Source organism: Garra rufa, chromosome 20 (genome assembly GCF_049309525.1).
Source record: "Garra rufa chromosome 20, GarRuf1.0, whole genome shotgun sequence".
NCBI classification, from domain to species: domain Eukaryota; kingdom Metazoa; phylum Chordata; class Actinopteri; order Cypriniformes; family Cyprinidae; genus Garra; species Garra rufa.
The window spans coordinates 33,859,392-33,877,899 of record NC_133380.1 but is presented as its reverse complement, the minus strand read 5'-3'; the positions used below and the strand labels follow the sequence as shown (position 1 = coordinate 33,877,899).

The window sequence follows — 18,508 nt, the reverse complement described above, 5'->3', positions numbered from 1 at the left end:
AAAACTATACAAAAATGACTAAACTTATTAAAACCCCACTAATTAATACAAATTTAAACTAAAAATAAAATATAAAAGGAAAATATAAAAATAAAAGCTAATAAAAAACATTCATGGAAACTATAATAATATCTCAGCGACACTAAAAAGCTGATAAAGCACCCCAAACTCTATTGAAACCAACCAACAGAAACTTTTTTTTTTGCAAATCAGCATATTAGAAGGATCGTGTGACACTGAAGACTGGATTAATGATGCTGAAAATTTAGCTTTGACCACTGGATGAAATTACATTTTAAAAATATATTCAAATAGAAATCAGTCATTTTAAATAGTACAAATATTTCACAACATTACTGCTTTTGCTGTGTTTTAGATCAAATGCATGCAGGCTTCTTTAAAAAAACATTAACAGAACTTATAATAGTATCTCGGTGATACTAAAAACCTGGTAAACTTGGTAAAGCAACCCAAACTCCATTAAAATTAACCAACAGATACACTGTTTTAAGCAGTTTCAGAACAGATTTCTCTGTGGTGTCTCATTCATTAAGCAGCATTATTGACCTACATACTACAGATTTATAGTTCATTGTGCCCTAGCTTTCAGTTTTACTTACTTATTTTCCAGTAAATTGACTTCTCAGGAAATGTATACTATACAATAACCACACTGTTTAATAAATGTATTGCAAGATATATCTCACACTGTCCTGGTGTATCTAAATGGACTGAATCCTTAAAATAAACATTAAAAAAAAACATTTGAGTTTGAATATCAGAAGTGGTTCTTTATGTCAGGAAAAAAAGAGCTATAAACAAATAAAAATGCATTTCACACATTCACTATTGAATAGACATGTTTATAAAATTGACATAACCAATAGCTGTATTAATGTTTATGCACAGTAAACAAAATCCCAAATAATAGCATAAAAAGACTGTAGATTTATCAGAATTCAGTCATTTTCTTATGCGTGTCTGCTTTCTTCTGCTCTCTCTGGATGGACTGTTCCTGAGCTTTTAGCTGCTCCAGCAACTTACGGGAAGCAGTGAGCTTCTCCTCGATTCGACTGACCACTGCTGCATCCCTGAGGACAGAGAGAAAGCAAAAACTAAGAAACATTTAAAGTTGACAATAAACACAATTAATGAAAACAATTAAATTCATTATTTCTGCATGATTATTCTAAATGTTTCTTCATCTTTCCTTTTTTCCAAATAATTTTTTGTTTCTTTATTAAGCAGTTTGAGAGAGACTGATAATCGGTAGTTCATTTGTAGGTTTCTCTTGTGTCCTCAATATAACTTTTCAAACTGAGACTATCATAGTTGGTGCCGAAACAACATATTTAGAGAAAGAGAAATACGTAAGTTTAGAGAATAAGAAACTTAAAACTTTACTTTTTCAGCAGCCAAATTAGCGGTTTTGGAAACAACGCCTCTGCAACAAAACAATTCATTGCTATTTTTGTACCAGATTTATGTCAGAGCAATGGTGATAATTAAAGGTGCTCTCCAACTGTATTTTTTTTGTACAAGCAGCTTTATAAAATAATGGAAATAGAAATAATATTTTGCATGAATGCACGTATAAATATCTTCAAAAGTGATTCATCTAATCATCTGGTTTAGACAGTTCATTCAAAAGGATCAAATAAAAAAAAAAGCTTCCAAATCCAAAAAGGCTGCTGCAGTTTGTTCAAACAACTTGTTTAAATCGTTTAAATTCAAAAATGAGTCGTCAAAAATTTTGATTCATCCAATTGATTTGTTTATACAACAAATTTAAATGGGTTGAATTAGTCAAAAAGTCTTCCAGTCAGTTTGTTCATTTAAATGGTTTAAATTAAAAAACGAGTCTTTAAAAAGTCAGATTCATCCAATCGCTTGGTTTGGGTTCAAAAAAGGTTGGTCAGAAAGTTAATTCGTCCAATTTGTTTATTCAACCCATTTGAATAGTTAAAATTCAAAAATGATTTGTCAAAGTTTTATTCATCCAATAGATTCCTTCATAAAACTTAATTTAAATGGGTTAAATAAATAAAAATTGGTTGTAAAAATGTATTCATCCAATCAATTTGTTCAAACAACTCTTTGAAATAGTTTAAATAAAAAAAATGAGTCATTAAAATGTTTGATTCATCCACGCTATTTGTTCATACAACTCATTTAAATGGGTTAAATAAAAAAAATGAGTTGTCAAAATGTTTGATTTGTTCAAACTCTCAATTAAATAGTCAAAAATTGATTAATCCAATTGATTTGTTCAAACAACTCATATAAATGGGTTAAATTAAAAAATGAGCCGTAAAAAAGTTTGATTTATCCAATGGATTTGTTCATACGACTTATTTAAATAGGTTAAATAAAAAAAAAGTCGTAAAAAGTTTGATTCATCCAAACGATTTGTTCATACAACTAATTTAAATGGGTGAAATAAAAAATGAGTCAACAAATGGTTCATTTAAATAGTTTAAATAAAATAAAAAAAGTCTAAAAGGCTTGATTCATCCAATCGATTTGTTCAAACAACTCAATTAAACAGTCTAAATGAAAAAAATGAGTCATCAAAAATTGATTCATCGATCCATCCAATCGATTTGTTCACACAACTGAATTAAATAGTCTAAATGAAAAAAATGAGTCATCAAAAATTGATTCATCCAATTGATTTGTTCATACAACTGATTTAAATGGGTTAAATTATAAAAAAATACTTGTCAAACAGTTGGATTCATCCAATCGATTTGTTCACACAACTGATTTAAATGGGTTAAATTAAAAAAATTAGTCGACAAATGGTTCAATTCATCAAGTCGATTTGTTCAAACAACTCATATAAATGGGTTAAATTAAAAAATGAGTCATAAAAAGTTTGATTCATCCAAACAATTTGTTCATACAACCAATTTAAATGGGTTTAATAAAAAAAATGAGTCGACAAATGGTTCGATTCATCAAGTCGATTTGTTCAAACAACTCATATAAATGGGTTAAATTAAAAAATGAGTCATAAAAAGTTTGATTCATCCAAACAATTTGTTCATACAACCAATTTAAATGGGTTTAATAAAAAAAATGAGTCGACAAATGGTTCGATTCATCAAGTCGATTTGTTCAAACAACTCATATAAATGGGTTAAATTAAAAAATGAGTCATCAAAAATTGATTCATCCAATTGATTTGTTCATACAACTGATTTAAATGGGTTAAATTATAAAAAATACTTGTCAAACAGTTGAATTCATCCAATCGATTTGTTCACACAACTGATTTAAATGGGTTAAATTAAAAAAAATTAGTCGTAAAAATTAACTTGTTAAATTAAAAAAATGAGTCATAAAAAGTTTGATTCATCCAAACAATTTGTTCATACAACTAATTTAAATGGGTTTCATAAAAAAAAAAAGAGTCGACAAATGGTTTGATTCATCAAGTCGATTTGTTCAAACAACTCATATAAATGGGTTAAATTAAAAAATGAGTCATCAAAAATTGATTCATCCAATTGATTTGTTCATACAACTGATTTAAATGGGTTAAATTATAAAAAATACTTGTCAAACAGTTGAATTCATCCAATCGATTTGTTCACACAACTGATTTAAATGGGTTAAATTAAAAAAAATTAGTCGTAAAAATTAACTTGTTAAATTAAAAAAATGAGTCATAAAAAGTTTGATTCATCCAAACAATTTGTTCATACAACTAATTTAAATGGGTTTCATAAAAAAAAAAAGAGTCGACAAATGGTTTGATTCATCAAGTCGATTTGTTCAAACAACTCATATAAATGGGTTAAATTAAAAAATGAGTCAATAAAAAGTTTGATTTATCCAATGGATTTGTTCATATGACTGATTTAAATGGGTTAAATTGACCAATGACTCAAACGGTTTGATTCATCCTATCGATTTGTTCACACAACTCATTTAAATAGTTTAAATTTAAAAAAAAAAATTGTCAAAAGGCTCGATTCATCCAATCGATTTGTTCAAACAACTCAATTAAATAGTCTAAATGAAAAAAAATTAGTCATCAAAAATTGATTCATCCAATTAATTTGTTCATACAACTGATTTAAATGGGTTACATTATAAAAAAATACTTGTCAAACAGTTGGATTCATCCAATCGATTTGTTCACACAACTGATTTAAATGGGTTAAATTAAAAAAATTAGTCGACAAATGGTTCAATTCATCAAGTCGATTTGTTCAAACAACTCATATAAATGGGTTAAATTAAAAAATGAGTCATAAAAAGTTTGATTCATCCAAACAATTTGTTCATACAACCAATTTAAATGGGTTTAATAAAAAAAATGAGTCGACAAATGGTTCGATTCATCAAGTCGATTTGTTCAAACAACTCATATAAATGGGTTAAATTAAAAAATGAGTCATCAAAAATTGATTCATCCAATTGATTTGTTCATACAACTGATTTAAATGGGTTAAATTATAAAAAATACTTGTCAAACAGTTGAATTCATCCAATCGATTTGTTCACACAACTGATTTAAATGGGTTAAATTAAAAAAAATTAGTCGTAAAAATTAACTTGTTAAAATAAAAAAATGAGTCATAAAAAGTTTGATTCATCCAAACAATTTGTTCATACAACTAATTTAAATGGGTTTCATAAAAAAAAAGAGTCGACAAATGGTTTGATTCATCAAGTCGATTTGTTCAAACAACTCATATAAATGGGTTAAATTAAAAAATGAGTCAATAAAAAGTTTGATTTATCCAATGGATTTGTTCATATGACTGATTTAAATGGGTTAAATTATAAAAAAATACTTGTCAAACAGTTGAATTCATCCAATCGATTTGTTCACACAACTGATTTAAATGGGTTAAATTAAAAAAATTAGTCGTAAAAATTAACTTGTTAAATTAAAAAAATGAGTCATAAAAAGTTTGATTCATCCAAACAATTTGTTCATACAACTAATTTAAATGGGTTTCATAAAAAAAAAAGAGTCGACAAATGGTTTGATTCATCAAGTCGATTTGTTCAAACAACTCATATAAATGGGTTAAATTAAAAAATGAGTCATCAAAAATTGATTCATCCAATTGATTTGTTCATACAACTGATTTAAATGGGTTAAATTATAAAAAAATACTTGTCAAACAGTTGAATTCATCCAATCGATTTGTTCACACAACTGATTTAAATGGGTTAAATTAAAAAAATTAGTCGTAAAAATTAACTTGTTAAATTAAAAAAATGAGTCATAAAAAGTTTGATTCATCCAAACAATTTGTTCATACAACTAATTTAAATGGGTTTCATAAAAAAAAAAAGAGTCGACAAATGGTTTGATTCATCAAGTCGATTTGTTCAAACAACTCATATAAATGGGTTAAATTAAAAAATGAGTCAATAAAAAGTTTGATTTATCCAATGGATTTGTTCATATGACTGATTTAAATGGGTTAAATTGACCAATGACTCAAACGGTTTGATTCATCCTATCGATTTGTTCACACAACTCATTTAAATAGTTTAAATTTAAAAAAAAAAATTGTCAAAAGGCTCGATTCATCCAATCGATTTGTTCAAACAACTCAATTAAATAGTCTAAATGAAAAAAAATTAGTCATCAAAAATTGATTCATCCAATTAATTTGTTCATACAACTGATTTAAATGGGTTACATTATAAAAAAATACTTGCATGAACAAATCAATTGGATGAATCCAACTGTTTGACAAGTATTTTTTATAATTTAACCCATTTAAATCAGTCATATGAACAAATCCATTGGATAAATCAAACTTTTGATGACTCATTTTTTGATTTAACCCATTTAAATCAGTTGTGTCAAATCGAACAAATCGATTGGATGAATCCAACTGTTCGACAACTGATTTAAATGGGTTAAATTATAAAAAATACTTTTGGATTTATTTACTTTTGGATATAGTTGGATTCATCCAATCGATTTGTTCAAACAACTCAATTAAATAGTCTAAATGAACAAAATGAGTCATCAAAAATTTATTCATCCAATCGATTGGTTCACACAACTGATTTAAATGGGTTAAAAAAAAAAAAAAAAAAAAACTAGTCAACAAAAGGTCTGAAAGGTTTAAATTCTAAAGGGTGTTCAAAAAGCCTGATTCGTCCAATTGGTTTGTACGGACCAAACCTAAAAGATTTGTTCAATTTGAAATGAGGAAAATAATTTCCATGTTCATATGTCCCCAAACAGAATCAGATTTTCGAAAGAGCAGATGGTAGTTGAACTACTTAAGTAGCTTCTGCAACACTAGTAAGAGTAATATTAAGAACGAGGGGCGATGAAAAGGAAAAGAGGAGAAAACTGTCCAGCTGCAAAAAAAGTGATGAAAATATACCTTCCGTTTCGTCTACTGAGAGACTTAGTGAGTTGCTGAATCTCTCTCTCCACTTGAGCTACTTTCTCCGTAGCCTGAAACAGACGCACATTCAAGGAGCGTTTGGTGCTCTTTCCGCCCCTGTAGGCCTCTACACCTGGGACAGATGAGCTTGATGAATGAGGCACAGGCTGAGCTCCGTCACCAAGCTTAGAGTTCAGGAAATCAAAAACATTGTGTCGTGTTGATGTGGAGGCTTTCCTCTTTTTAGCCTTCGTTTTTCGAGAGGCCGGGTTATTCTTAGCGATAGCGGCTGCAGTCTTTCTCTGAGTGAGCTCAGCACATATGTCCAATGAGCGGCCTTTCGGAAGAACCACGGCCTGAACGGGCTCTACTCGACCAGAGAGGGTTTTCCCCAAACCTGTGCATACACAGAAACACTTGTTACAAACATATGCACAAGATATAAATAAGTGGCTGAACGATATGGATATTTGGATAGCTGATAAAAATCTGAAATATATAGCACAATATAAAAAGATAGTAAAAACACATGCGCAATTTATATTTACTTTACATAATATTCACAAAATTTGACAATTTAGAAGTGAATAAATTGAAAGCAAGTCAGTATTGCAGATAAAAGTCACAGTTTTGACTTTTTTTCTTGCAATTATGATTTTTTCCCCTCACAATTGTAATATCTCGCAACTATGATTTTTTTTAATGATTTTTTTATTTTTACTCACAATTGTAATATCTCACAATACTGATTTTTTTGTCTTGCAATTCTGACTTTTTTCTTGCAAATTCGAGTTTATATCTCAAAAATTCGGATTTATTTCTTGCAATTGTGAGTTTCTCACAATTCTGATTTTTTTCCCCCCTCACAACTGAGTAATATCTCACAACAGATTTTTTTTTATATTTTTTATCTTAGTATTGCAGATAAAAGTCACAGTTTTGACTTTTTTTCTTGCAATTATGATTTTTTTCCCTCACAATTGTAATATCTCGCAACTATGATTTTTTTTTTTTATCTCACAATTCTGAATTTTCTCACAAATGCAAGTTCGTATCTCGCAATTCTGACTTTTTTCTCGCAATTGCGAGTTTATATTTTTTTACTCATAATTGTAATATCTCACAATACAAATTTTTTTTCTCGCAATTCTGATTTATTTCTTGCAATTGTACGTTTATCTCACAACATATTTATCTCTCAATTGTGAGTTTATATCTTGCAATTCACATTTTTACCTCAGAATTGCAAAATATATACTCACATTTGCAAGAAAAAAGTCAGAATTGCGAGATACAAACTCTCATTTTATCTCGCAATTCTGACTTTTTTCTTGCAAATGCGAGTTTATATCTCGCAATTCTGATTTATTTCTTGCATTTGTGAGTTTCTCACAACAGATTTTTTACCTCAAAATTCTGACTTTTTTCTCGCAATTGTGAGTTTATATCTCGCAATTCAGATTTTTTTTCCTCAGAATTGCAAAATATAAACTCGCATTTGCAAGTAAAAAGTCAGAATTTCTAGATAAAAAAATAAATCATAATCGTGAGATATACTCAATTGTAAGAAAAAAAGGATTGCGAGATACGAACTCGCATTTGCGAGAAAAGGCTAAACTGCGAGATAAAAAAAATCAGAATTGCAGTATAAACAAGAATTTGTCACGATTCAGACTTTTCTCGCAAATGCAAGTTCGTATCTTGCAATTCTGACTTTTTTCTCGCAATTGCGAGTTTATTTTTACTCACAATTGTAATATCTCACAATACTGAATTTTGTCTCGCAATTCTGACTTTTTTCTTGCAAATTCGAGTTTATATCTCAAAAATTCGGATTTATTTCTTGCAATTGTGAGTTTCTCACAATTCTGATTTTTTTCCCCCTCACAACTGAGTAATATCTCACAACAGATTTTTTATCTCGCAATTCTTTTTTTCCCTCATAATTGCAAAATATGATAAGATATTACTCACAATTCTAAGAAAAAATTTAAATTAGAGATATAAACTCGCATTTGCCAGTAAAAAGTCATAATTGCTAGATTAAAAAAAAAAATCTGAATTGTGAGATATAAACTCAATGGCGAGAAAAAAAACTATTTTGAGATATAAACTCACATTTACGAGAAAAGTCAGAATTGTGAGATATAAACAAGAATTTGTCACAATTCTGATTTTTTTTTATATAATTTATAGTAATATCTCGCAATACAGATTTTTTTCTCTGAATTTTACATTTTATATCTTGCAGTTTAGATTTTTTTCTCGCAATTGCGAGTTTATATCTCACAATTCAGACTTTTTTCTTCACAATTGTGAGTAATATCTCACAATAGATTTTTATCTTGCAATTCAGATTTTTTTCTCGCAATTGTGAGTAATATCTCACAAATGGGAGTTTGAGTACCGTTCCGCAATACTAATTTTTTTCTCGCAATTTTACATTTTTATATCTTGAATCGCGAGTTTCTAACAATTTTTTTTCCTCACAATAGATTTTGTATCTCGCAATTCTGACGTTTTTCTTGCAATTTTGAGTTTATATCTATATCCTGAGGAAAAAGTCAGAATTGCGAGTTTGTATCATGCAATTCCGACTGAACAATTATGAGAAAAAAAGTCTGAATTGCGAGAACTCACAACTGCAAGAAAATAAAATTAGAATTGCAAGATATAAACTCACATTTGTGAGAAAATAGGCAGAATTGTGAGAAATAAACTCAAAATTGCGAGAAAAAAAAGAATTTCGAGATACGAACTAATTTGCGAGAAAAGTTAAAATGACGAGATACAAAAAAATTCTAAATTGCAAAATATAAACAAGAATGTCACAACGCTGACTTTTTATCCCACAATTCTGACTTTTCTTGCAAATGCGAGTTTGTATCTTGCAATTTTGACTTTTTTTCTCACAATTGTGAGTTTATGTCTCACAATTCTGACTTTTTATCTCACATTTCTGATTTTTTACTCACAACTGTGAGAAATATCTCACAATACTAATACTGAATACGCAATAGTTAGTTTATAACTCGCAATACTGATATTTTCTCACAATTCATTTTTTTCTCACAAATCTCACAATTCATATATTTTTTCTCATAATTGTAAGTAATATCTTGCAATACTGATATTGTTATTCACAATTGTGAGTAATCTCTCACAAATGGAAGTTTGTATCTCACAATTCAGACTTTTTTCTTGCAAGTTTAAGTTTATATCTCACAATCCTGAAAAAAAAATGCAGAATTCCACATTTGTATCACGCAGTTCCGAGAAAACATATCAGAATTGTGAGTTTGAGCAAACTGGAATCAATTTTTTTCAAATAAAGACAAGGTAGTGCTAATTTTACATATAGCATGCAGTGAATGTGACATATATAGTGCAGCATAGTTTGAAATCAACTATTCAAACTCTCCTGTCAGCGTCTAATTCACACAGACTGACTGTTAAAAGAGTAGTTCACAGATTTTGAACTTCCAAAATGCAGCTTCAAATGGCTCTAAAGAAGGGTCTTATCTAGCAAAACGATGGGTTATATAAACATTTTTTTTTTTTTACAATTTATATACTTTTTAACCTCAAATGCTTGTCTCGTCTAGCTCGGCAAGACAAGCGTTTGAGATTAAAAAGTATAGAAGTTGTAAATGTTTTTAGAAAGTAACCCATCGTTTCGCTAGACAAGACCCTTCTTCCTCGGCTGGGAATATTTAGAGCCCTTTGAAGCTGCATTTAAACTGCATTTTGGAAGTTCAAACTTGGGGGGACCATAGAAGCCCATTTATTTAATATCCATTCAATTTTTGTTCTGAAAGGGAACTACTTCTTTAAACACAGAGCACACTTCGTATGCAGTCCACAAATGCACACTTCAGCTGAAGCTGACAAAGTTTGCATACTTTGTGAAATGAAACATTTTCAAAAGACGTGTTTAAATGAAATGTTAATTTGCTGAAAGCTAACATTTTTTACCAAAGTATTACAAAGCATTATAGTATTATAACGTTTGCCTTACTGTTACTAATAATAAAAAAAGCAAATGCTATAAAACTTTTTGGAATACTGTTTTGATGGTTTTTAGACTATTTTCTGATATTTTCGCTTACCTTTACCAGGCTCATAACCCATTTTAAGCAAGAGCTTGGAGCCAATGCCACGCGTGTGAGCCTCCCAACCGCAAAACTCTGCACTGTTTACTTGCGCCATGTCCTCCTCTCTTGATGTGAATACTGTAATGAGAAACAAAGTCAGCATGGTTTCAACACCACCCTGCAAATGTGTTGAAGAGCTCTAAATCTATACAATATTCCAGATGATGCTGTAATTATGCTTTAGCACCTTTAGCGTAGGCGTCATCACACTGGTCATCCTCAGAGTCCGATGAGGAAGAGGAGGAAACGTCATCCTGACGAAGAGGAGGAATGATCCCATCAGCCTCTAGCACAGCCTCCTTCAACAGCAGTGAGTCAAATTTCACTGTGTACAACCCACCTTCAATCTCTGGGAAAAGAGAAGCAGAATGTCCCATGCACACCTGTAATGTCTTGCACTGTTTGACCTCATGTAGTGTTGTGTTTTTTCATTTCAGCTATTTTTCATTAAATGTCCCCTTGGGGATCAATAAGGAATCTCTATGTTTTGTGAATTGCAGGGAAGGTAACAAACAAACGATATCATGTAGCAATCTCTGTTGTTCATTTCTATTAATGGTGCTGAAAGAACTCTGAAATTGTAAAACTGCACCTGATATTCTGGCCGGGTACCAGATGCCATCTTCATGCTTGGCCAAACACGCAGAGCCCGACTCCATATTACTGATGTCAGCCTCCAGGAAGTCCCTGAGCTCGGATACACACACCACCTCACCATGAGAGTACCTGAAAACACACACACTTCAGTCAACAAAACACCTGCAAGCAACATAAAAAAACTAAATAGCTAAAACAAAAACTGCCATCATAGAAAGGGCCACTACAGACCCTCATAACATGTTTAGGTCTATAATGCTTCTTTAAATAACATAACTTTTTATGAAAAGGCAAAGTTAGTTGAGTTTGTAAAAAATGTCATAAGTTGACCCCCTCCCCCAAAAAAATATTTTTCTAAGTAATTATTAAATTAAAAAAAGAACATTTTTAACTGGAAAATATAGTTGAATGTATTAATGTATAAATGTATTAAATGTATTCGTTTAACTTTTTTAAAATTATAATCACATTTAATGATTGTCCACATAAATATATTTTCATAAAAAAAGTATACTTTTACAATTATAATAAATTATTTAGAAAATGTATATTTACAATATAATTAAAACATTTTTGAAAATAATATTTATTTTGAATGAATTTATGACAGTAATGATTAAGATGTGTGCACTCACATGTATTGTAGTTATAAGGTATAATATATATATATATATTTTTTTTTGAGGGTTAATTATTAAATGTATTTTATACAAAAAAAAATACTTTTCAACTTGAAAATATAATTGAAATGTTTTATATTAAGAAATCACTTTTTATTATTACCTAAATAAAAAAATATATATTTTCATAAAAAAAGTTTATTTTTACAATTATTAAATGTAATTATATATAATAAATTATTTAGAAAAATATAAATATAACATACTTAAAGACTTTTTACATTGACAATATCAAAGTTTTTTTTAAATAATATTTGTAATTATTTTATGCATGTATGTACAGAATTTATTGAAAAATACATGTTTTTTAATTGAAAATAATGATTAAGATATGTGCACTCACATGCATGAAAGGTGTAAGAAAATATATAGAATTAAATTTTTTTAATTGTTGAAAATTTTTAAAAAGTTTATATTGTTGCTATGACAATAAAACAGTTTTATGAAAAAACATTAATTTTTGAGGGTTAATTATTAAATTTATAAAAAAATAATTTTCATAAAAAAGTATATTTTTACAATTATTAATGTAAAAATATATAATAAATTTTTAGAAAACTATAAAGATATCATACATAAGACTTTTTACATTGACAAAATCAAAGTTTTTTTTAAACTAATATTTTTAATTAATTATTTGCAAGTATGTATGTACAGTATTTATTGAAAATACAAGTTTGGTAAGATTACTTGCACGTTTAGTGGTGCAATTTACGAGATACATCACATGTACCATTCACTCCTGTAACAAGCAATTCGAAAAACTCTAATATCTCCATAAATGTTCGACTAAGGTAAAAAAAACTTCGGATGGGGTATTTACATGGGCTTCGGAGTGCATAGCAATGAAGTCAATTCTACTCCGAACCATCCCTTTAAGCTTGAAAATAAGATTAAAAATAAAAATAATGTATTAAAGGTGTAAGAATACATCTTTTTTAATTGACAATTTAAACTTGCTGAAAAAACTTTTTCAAATCTCTGTAGTTATGGCAATAAAACAGTTATATGAAAATAACACTAATTTTTGAGGGGTAATTATTAAATGTATTTATAAAAAATACTTCTTTAACTTTAAAACATAATTGAACATTTTTATTTAAAAAAAACACATTTAATGATTACCTAAATAAAAAAACATATATTTTTCATAATTTATATTTTTACAATTATTAATGTAATTATATATAAGAAATTATTTTAGATATTTATAAATTACATTCTACACTGACAATATATATTTTTTTGATAAAACTTATTTTTAATTATTTTACGCATGTATTGAAAATATGAAAAAAATGAATTTAACCTATATATATGATTTTTAATGAACATAATGATTAAGATGTGTGCACTTACGTGTCTTGAACTTAAAAATTAAAAATTATAATCACATTTAATGATTACCTAAATAAAAAAAATATATATTTTCATTTTAAAAAAAGCATATTTTTACAATTATCAATGTAATTATATATAATAGATAATTTAGAAAAATATAACGATATCATACTCTTAAAATGTTGTTTGTTAAAAATGTTATAAAAGTTTTTTAAATCTTTTTTTCAAAATTTGTAATGTTTTCTTTTTGTGAGAATTACGTGGCAGTCAAAAACTACACAATTTGTACATCAAGCTTAGATTAAAATGTGAAGAAAAAAACTGACATAACATAAAGACACCACCTGCAGTTGTCCATGAAGCGGCACTTGCCCTCAAGGTAGAAGCCACAGGGTTTCATGGATTTGTGAGTGGGATAAAGGTAAAGCACCCGAACTTGAGCCTCTTCTCCTTCTGGCTCTTCAGAACAGACCACCATGGCGTTATGGTACTCTAGAGTTCCCCACGAGGTACGGTAAGGAGCTCGTACCTTAGTTCCACTTATATCCACCTCCTTCTCCTCCTCTTCCTCACCAGCTTCCTCCTCAGGTTCAGTATTTTGTTTTACCTCTGCGGAGTCTCCAGACAGTTCAGCACAGAAAGCAGAAAACTCATCGTCTAAGCCTGTTTCTTGAGTAACCAACGTGGCATTTTGGTTCGTGGAGAGCTCCTCCAAAGAGGCCAGCAACTGGCTTTTTTTGACAGACACCAGGCTGGACTCTGTGAGCTCGATGAGCTGCTGCAGGTCCTCCTTTAGCTTCAACAGGTCAGCCTGCTCCGCTGAGCCCAAACCAGCAGATAATGCCACCTCCACCTGCTGAAGCTGAGCTCTGTAGGTCTTGATGGCTTCTTCCAAACTGCTTTCATCCATAGTCAGGATCAGCTACTCGCATGACAGGAGCTCACTGAGATACAACTGCAAGAATAAAGCAAGTCTCGTTACATAATACAAAACACTACACTCTTCACATATTTCATAAAACAGTATTTAATGTTTTTGCGTTATATATACAGTCAAGCCCAAAATTATTCATACCCCTGGCAAATTCTGACTTAAAGTTACTTTTATTTAACCAGCACGTTTTTTTTTTTTTTTTTTTTGACTGGAAATGACACAGGCTTCTCCCAAAAGATAATAAGACGATGTACAAGAGCCATCACTGTGGAAAATTTACATTTGAACAAAAAGTGGCATGTCCAAAATTATTAATTCCCTTTGCAAACTGTCACAGTCTATGGGAAAATCCAAAGTTCTATACCATTCCAAATAGTCCAAGCTGTTCTAAAGCATTCTATTTACCCTGATTCATTGGGAACAGCTGTTTTAATCAACTCAACAGGTGAAAAACAGAAGCTCTCTGCTGTTGGTTTGTGGACAGTCATGGCTAAGACAAAGGAGCTCACTGAGGACCTGTGGCTGCGCATTGTGGCTGCTCACAAGTCTGGAAAGGGCTATAAGACCATATCTAAATGTTTTGAAGTTCCAGTGGCTACAGTGCAAAGTATTATTAAAAAATAAAAGACGTTCCGCAGTGTGAAAAATCTCAGAGGACGTGGTCTGAAGCCAAAAGTGACACCTGTGCTGGCCAGGAAGATAGTGTGAGAGGTAAAAGAGAATCCAAGGATCACCACCAAGGCCATCCTGATGAATCTGGGCTCTGCTGGTGGCAACATCTCAAGGCAGACAGTCCAACGGACACTGCACACCGCTGGGTTCCACGGACGCAGACCAAGGAGGACAGATGAAACAAAAATTGAATTGTTTGGCCACAATGATGTAGCTTTCATTTGGTGTAAAAAAGGAGAAGCCTTTAACCCTAAGAACACCATCTCCACTGTCAAACATGGTGGTGGGAACCTGATGTTTTGGGGGTGTTTTTCAGCCGGGGGACCAGGGAACCTAATCACAGTAAATGGCACCATGAAAAAGGAGCAATACATTAAAATTCTCAACAACAACATCAGGCAGTCTGCAGAGAAACTTAGCCTTGGGCACCAGTGGACATTTCAGCATGACAACGACCCAAAACACACAGCAAAAGTGGTGAAGAAATGGTTAGCAGACAAAAACATTAACGTTTTGCAGTGGCCCAGCCAGAGTCCTGACTTAAATCCAATTGAGAATCTGTGGAGGGAGCTAAAGATCAGGGTGATGGCAAGGAGACTCCAACCTGAAAGAGTTGGAGCTCATCACTAAAGATGAATGGGCAAAAATAGTGGAGACATGCAAAAAGCCGGTCAGCAATTATAGGAAGCGTTTGATTGCTGTAATAGCCAATAAAGGCTTTTCTATTGATTATTGAGAAGGGTATGAATAATTTTGGGCATGCCACTTTTTTATTATTAATAATTTTTATGATTTTGAATTATCTTTTGGGAAAAACCTGAAAAAACGTGCTGGTTGAATAAAAGTAACTTTAAGTCAGAATTTGCCAGGGGTATGAATAAATTCGGGTTTGACTGTATATGTATGTATGTATGTATGTGTGTGTGTGTGTGTGTGTGTGTGTGTATATATATATAATATAGGATGAGAGTGATGTGGAGGAGACTGCAATTATGCCGGTTAGCTTTGAAGCTAACGTTACAGACATCCCGAAAGTTAGCACTCTCTAGCTAGTTTCCTGCTTTATCTTAACTCAGATAAATAATTTTACGTTTGTACCCGGCTAAAATGACGTAAAAATCACGGACTTACATTTTAAATCTGCCGTTTGTCGTCTTCGTAGCATTGTTTTGCTTCTGTATGGACACTGACAGACATGGTGAGAATTTCTTTCGCTGCAGCTCATTGGCAGGCGATCAACTTTGACCTCACTGTCGTCATCGATCAGCACTTGCTTCCTACATCCGAGTTCAGTAAAACCCTGCGTCTCAATGTTAATACTATCCATCCTAAATAGTATGTGAGATTACGATAAGAGTATGCTAAACGTCCCCGGATGGTTTACTATTTCAGGTCGATTTTTGAAGTGTGGATTCGTGCACACTCTAATGGCTAATATTGCCCACAATCCATTGCACTCTGGCAAAGAATTCGGTCCAGGACTACAAACACTAATAAAACGCGTTAAAAACTACAAACATGGCGGATTGTGCGTGACCAGATGATTAGGAAAAAAGGGTTTAAGTTACTAATAATCAACCTGGTAAAAAAAAAGAAAAAAAAAATCTGAGTATAAATTGAACTTTGAATTCAGTATATTGTATTGAATTCTCACTATAAAAGTAATTATTGTGCTCGATCAAAAGGAGGAATTTTTTTTTACTCATTCCCAGTAGGTCGTTTTATTTTTTGAGCCATCTAACATGTTTTAACATGTAAGCCATTTTTATTTGGCTTTAATGTATTGTTTTTACAGATGGATTCATCAGTTTTTAATCAATAGTTTACTGTTAGTAATATAAAATATTATACAAAAAAACAAAAACAAAAAAAACAGGAAAACCAGAATTATTTAAAATAAGTCATTTTAATTGGCTTTAATGTGTAATTAAAATCACAATTCCTTAATATAAGCCATTTTATTTGGCTTTTAATGTATTGTTTATACAGATGAATTCATTAGTTTTACAAATCTTTTACTGTTAATATTTAATTTGTTTAAAAATGAATAACTAGAAGCCTATAGTGTTTTACGGAAATAAAGTAACAATGCATATTCAATCAATTTAAATTTCTAAATAGCTAAATGTTTATTATTTAACTGTATATTATTCATAATAACAGTATCTTAGCATTGTACTTTGTGTTATATTTTCCTGGCAATCAATATTCATAAATATCCCAACTCTAAACATGAGATTGAGATTTGTTTATATAAACACATTCAGTCTTATATCTTTTCTCAAGAGAAAACAAATATAGTGCTAAAGCCGTCCAAAAAACAAACAAAAACTATAGATGGATATAGATATATAGATATAGAGCTACTTAATAGTATAGGGAGGATAAAATTGTCAGATACCAAATCACTCATATATTTTCATTTCAAAATGATTTTACATTAATAAAAAAGAACTTAAACACCATTTAAAAGAAGTATAAAGCTCATTTATTTAATAAAAGTATTTAATGTAAAGTATTTATTGAAAAACAATTAAGTACATATAACACAATGAAATGTCAGTTGTGCAATATTTTGTAACATTCTTCTGCATAAATCTCTTCATGCGTGTTATGTGTAAAATATATGAAGATACTGATTCAATATCTTAGAGCAGCATTCATGAAAAGAAGGATGATATCTTGCTTTGAGTCTTTCCTGCAGATAAGGGAGATACTGGAAGAAAAATAACAATTAAATAAGAATAATTAGCATTATTATCTACCATCCTTGCAGCAGAATAAATTTGCATACACTTACTACAAAGAATACCTTGATTTGGTTGACTTGATCCCATGTCTGAATCCTGGATTGTGACAGAATCATTTCCTGTCAAGGATTTCAACAGCTCAGCAAACTGCTTCCTGTGCTGTGGTCGAATGAGCACAGATAACCCTAGACCAGAAACAAAAAGTTCAGCTTCTTTCCCAACAGATAACCAGTGGTTATGATGAACCTAAAAGAAACAGACTAACGTTCTAGTAGAGCGATGTCTTCATCTCTCTCAGTCAATAAGCTCACAACAGTTGACACCATCTGTTCGTAATTGTTTGATGTTTTATAGGCCTGCAAGGCCAAAAACATCTGACGGGTTTTTTCTGCACCGATGGCTTGTTTAATGTCTGACAGCAGAGAGGAGCATGACAGACCTTCTTTGATGGATGTCTGTGGTTTCTGGACTTCACTTCTCACATTCACTGTGGGAAACGTCAAACTCACACAATCAGAACAAGCACATAATATAAATATACAAATGTCTGCATCAAGAACAGAGTGGCAATTTCTGTAACACCTGAAAGGAAGACACTTTTGCAGGTTTTGAAGCCAGGATAAAAACTGAAAAATAATCCTAAACCACATTTCTATCAAGGAGCAATATTTTCTCCTAAAATTTATACCTAGGAAAATAATTATTTTCAAATAAGAGTGGGCACGGCCATTTGTAAATTTAATGGGTTTGACTTTTTTAGCTGTGCAAAACTGCTGCTTGGTATTGCAAATCTGGTGTGTCTTACCCTATTACTTAAATGTCTTATCTTAATTTTGAGCACACTGGTTTGTAGTGCAAACAGCAAACAGAAGTCTCAATCACACGCTTACTTCCGCGTAAAAATATAGGTAGATATGGGCAAAATTTCTAAACATATTAAATGTATGCATCCTGTTTCATGTAAATTCTTATATTTATGCAATAAATTCAGTTAGAAATATAG

The 18,508-nt window shown here is 30.8% G+C and overlaps 2 protein-coding genes across 3 annotated transcripts in view; both read right to left on the bottom strand.

Annotated features, from left to right (window-relative positions):
• Positions 1 to 764: 764 nt before the first annotated feature.
• Positions 765 to 15,993, bottom strand: zgpat (zinc finger, CCCH-type with G patch domain). 2 transcript variants are annotated; one of them, XM_073826133.1, is made up of 7 exons: positions 15,887 to 15,993; positions 13,476 to 14,104; positions 11,124 to 11,257; positions 10,719 to 10,880; positions 10,487 to 10,609; positions 6,375 to 6,774; positions 765 to 1,091 (listed from the first exon to the last, which is right to left on the bottom strand). In XM_073826133.1, exons 2-7 carry the CDS (start codon positions 14,057 to 14,059, stop codon positions 953 to 955), a joined length of 1,542 nt encoding a protein of 513 aa, XP_073682234.1. In that variant the 5' UTR covers positions 14,060 to 14,104; positions 15,887 to 15,993; the 3' UTR covers positions 765 to 952. The 2 variants fall into 2 exon arrangements, with proteins under 2 accessions (XP_073682234.1, XP_073682235.1); XM_073826134.1 differs by having other exon boundaries at positions 13,494 to 14,104.
• Positions 15,994 to 17,220: 1,227 nt separating this feature from the next.
• rtel1 (regulator of telomere elongation helicase 1) overlaps positions 17,221 to 18,508 on the bottom strand; it is a 35,980-nt gene continuing 34,692 nt past the window's right edge. The window contains exons 31-33 of the mRNA XM_073825704.1: positions 17,771 to 17,992; positions 17,568 to 17,690; positions 17,221 to 17,471 (exon numbers count right to left, since the gene is read on the bottom strand). Of these exons, the coding sequence (XP_073681805.1) occupies positions 17,416 to 17,471; positions 17,568 to 17,690; positions 17,771 to 17,992 (401 nt within the window). The 3' untranslated portion in view covers positions 17,221 to 17,415. The remainder of the gene's footprint in view (positions 17,472 to 17,567; positions 17,691 to 17,770; positions 17,993 to 18,508) is intronic.

Bases quoted from the DNA above. Each gene is read 5' to 3' on its own strand.
- zgpat (XM_073826133.1), bottom strand. From the start codon at position 14,059: ATGGATGAAAGCAGTTTGGAAGAAGCCATCAAGACCTACAGAGCTCAG. The intron at 11,258-13,475 runs GTCAGTTTTTTT...GTGTGTTTTCAG, and splicing joins AGGTGGTGTCTTTATGTTAT to GTACTCTCATGGTGAGGTGG. The intron at 10,610-10,718 runs GTGCTAAAGCAT...TTCTCATTACAG, and splicing joins TGATGACGCCTACGCTAAAG to TATTCACATCAAGAGAGGAG.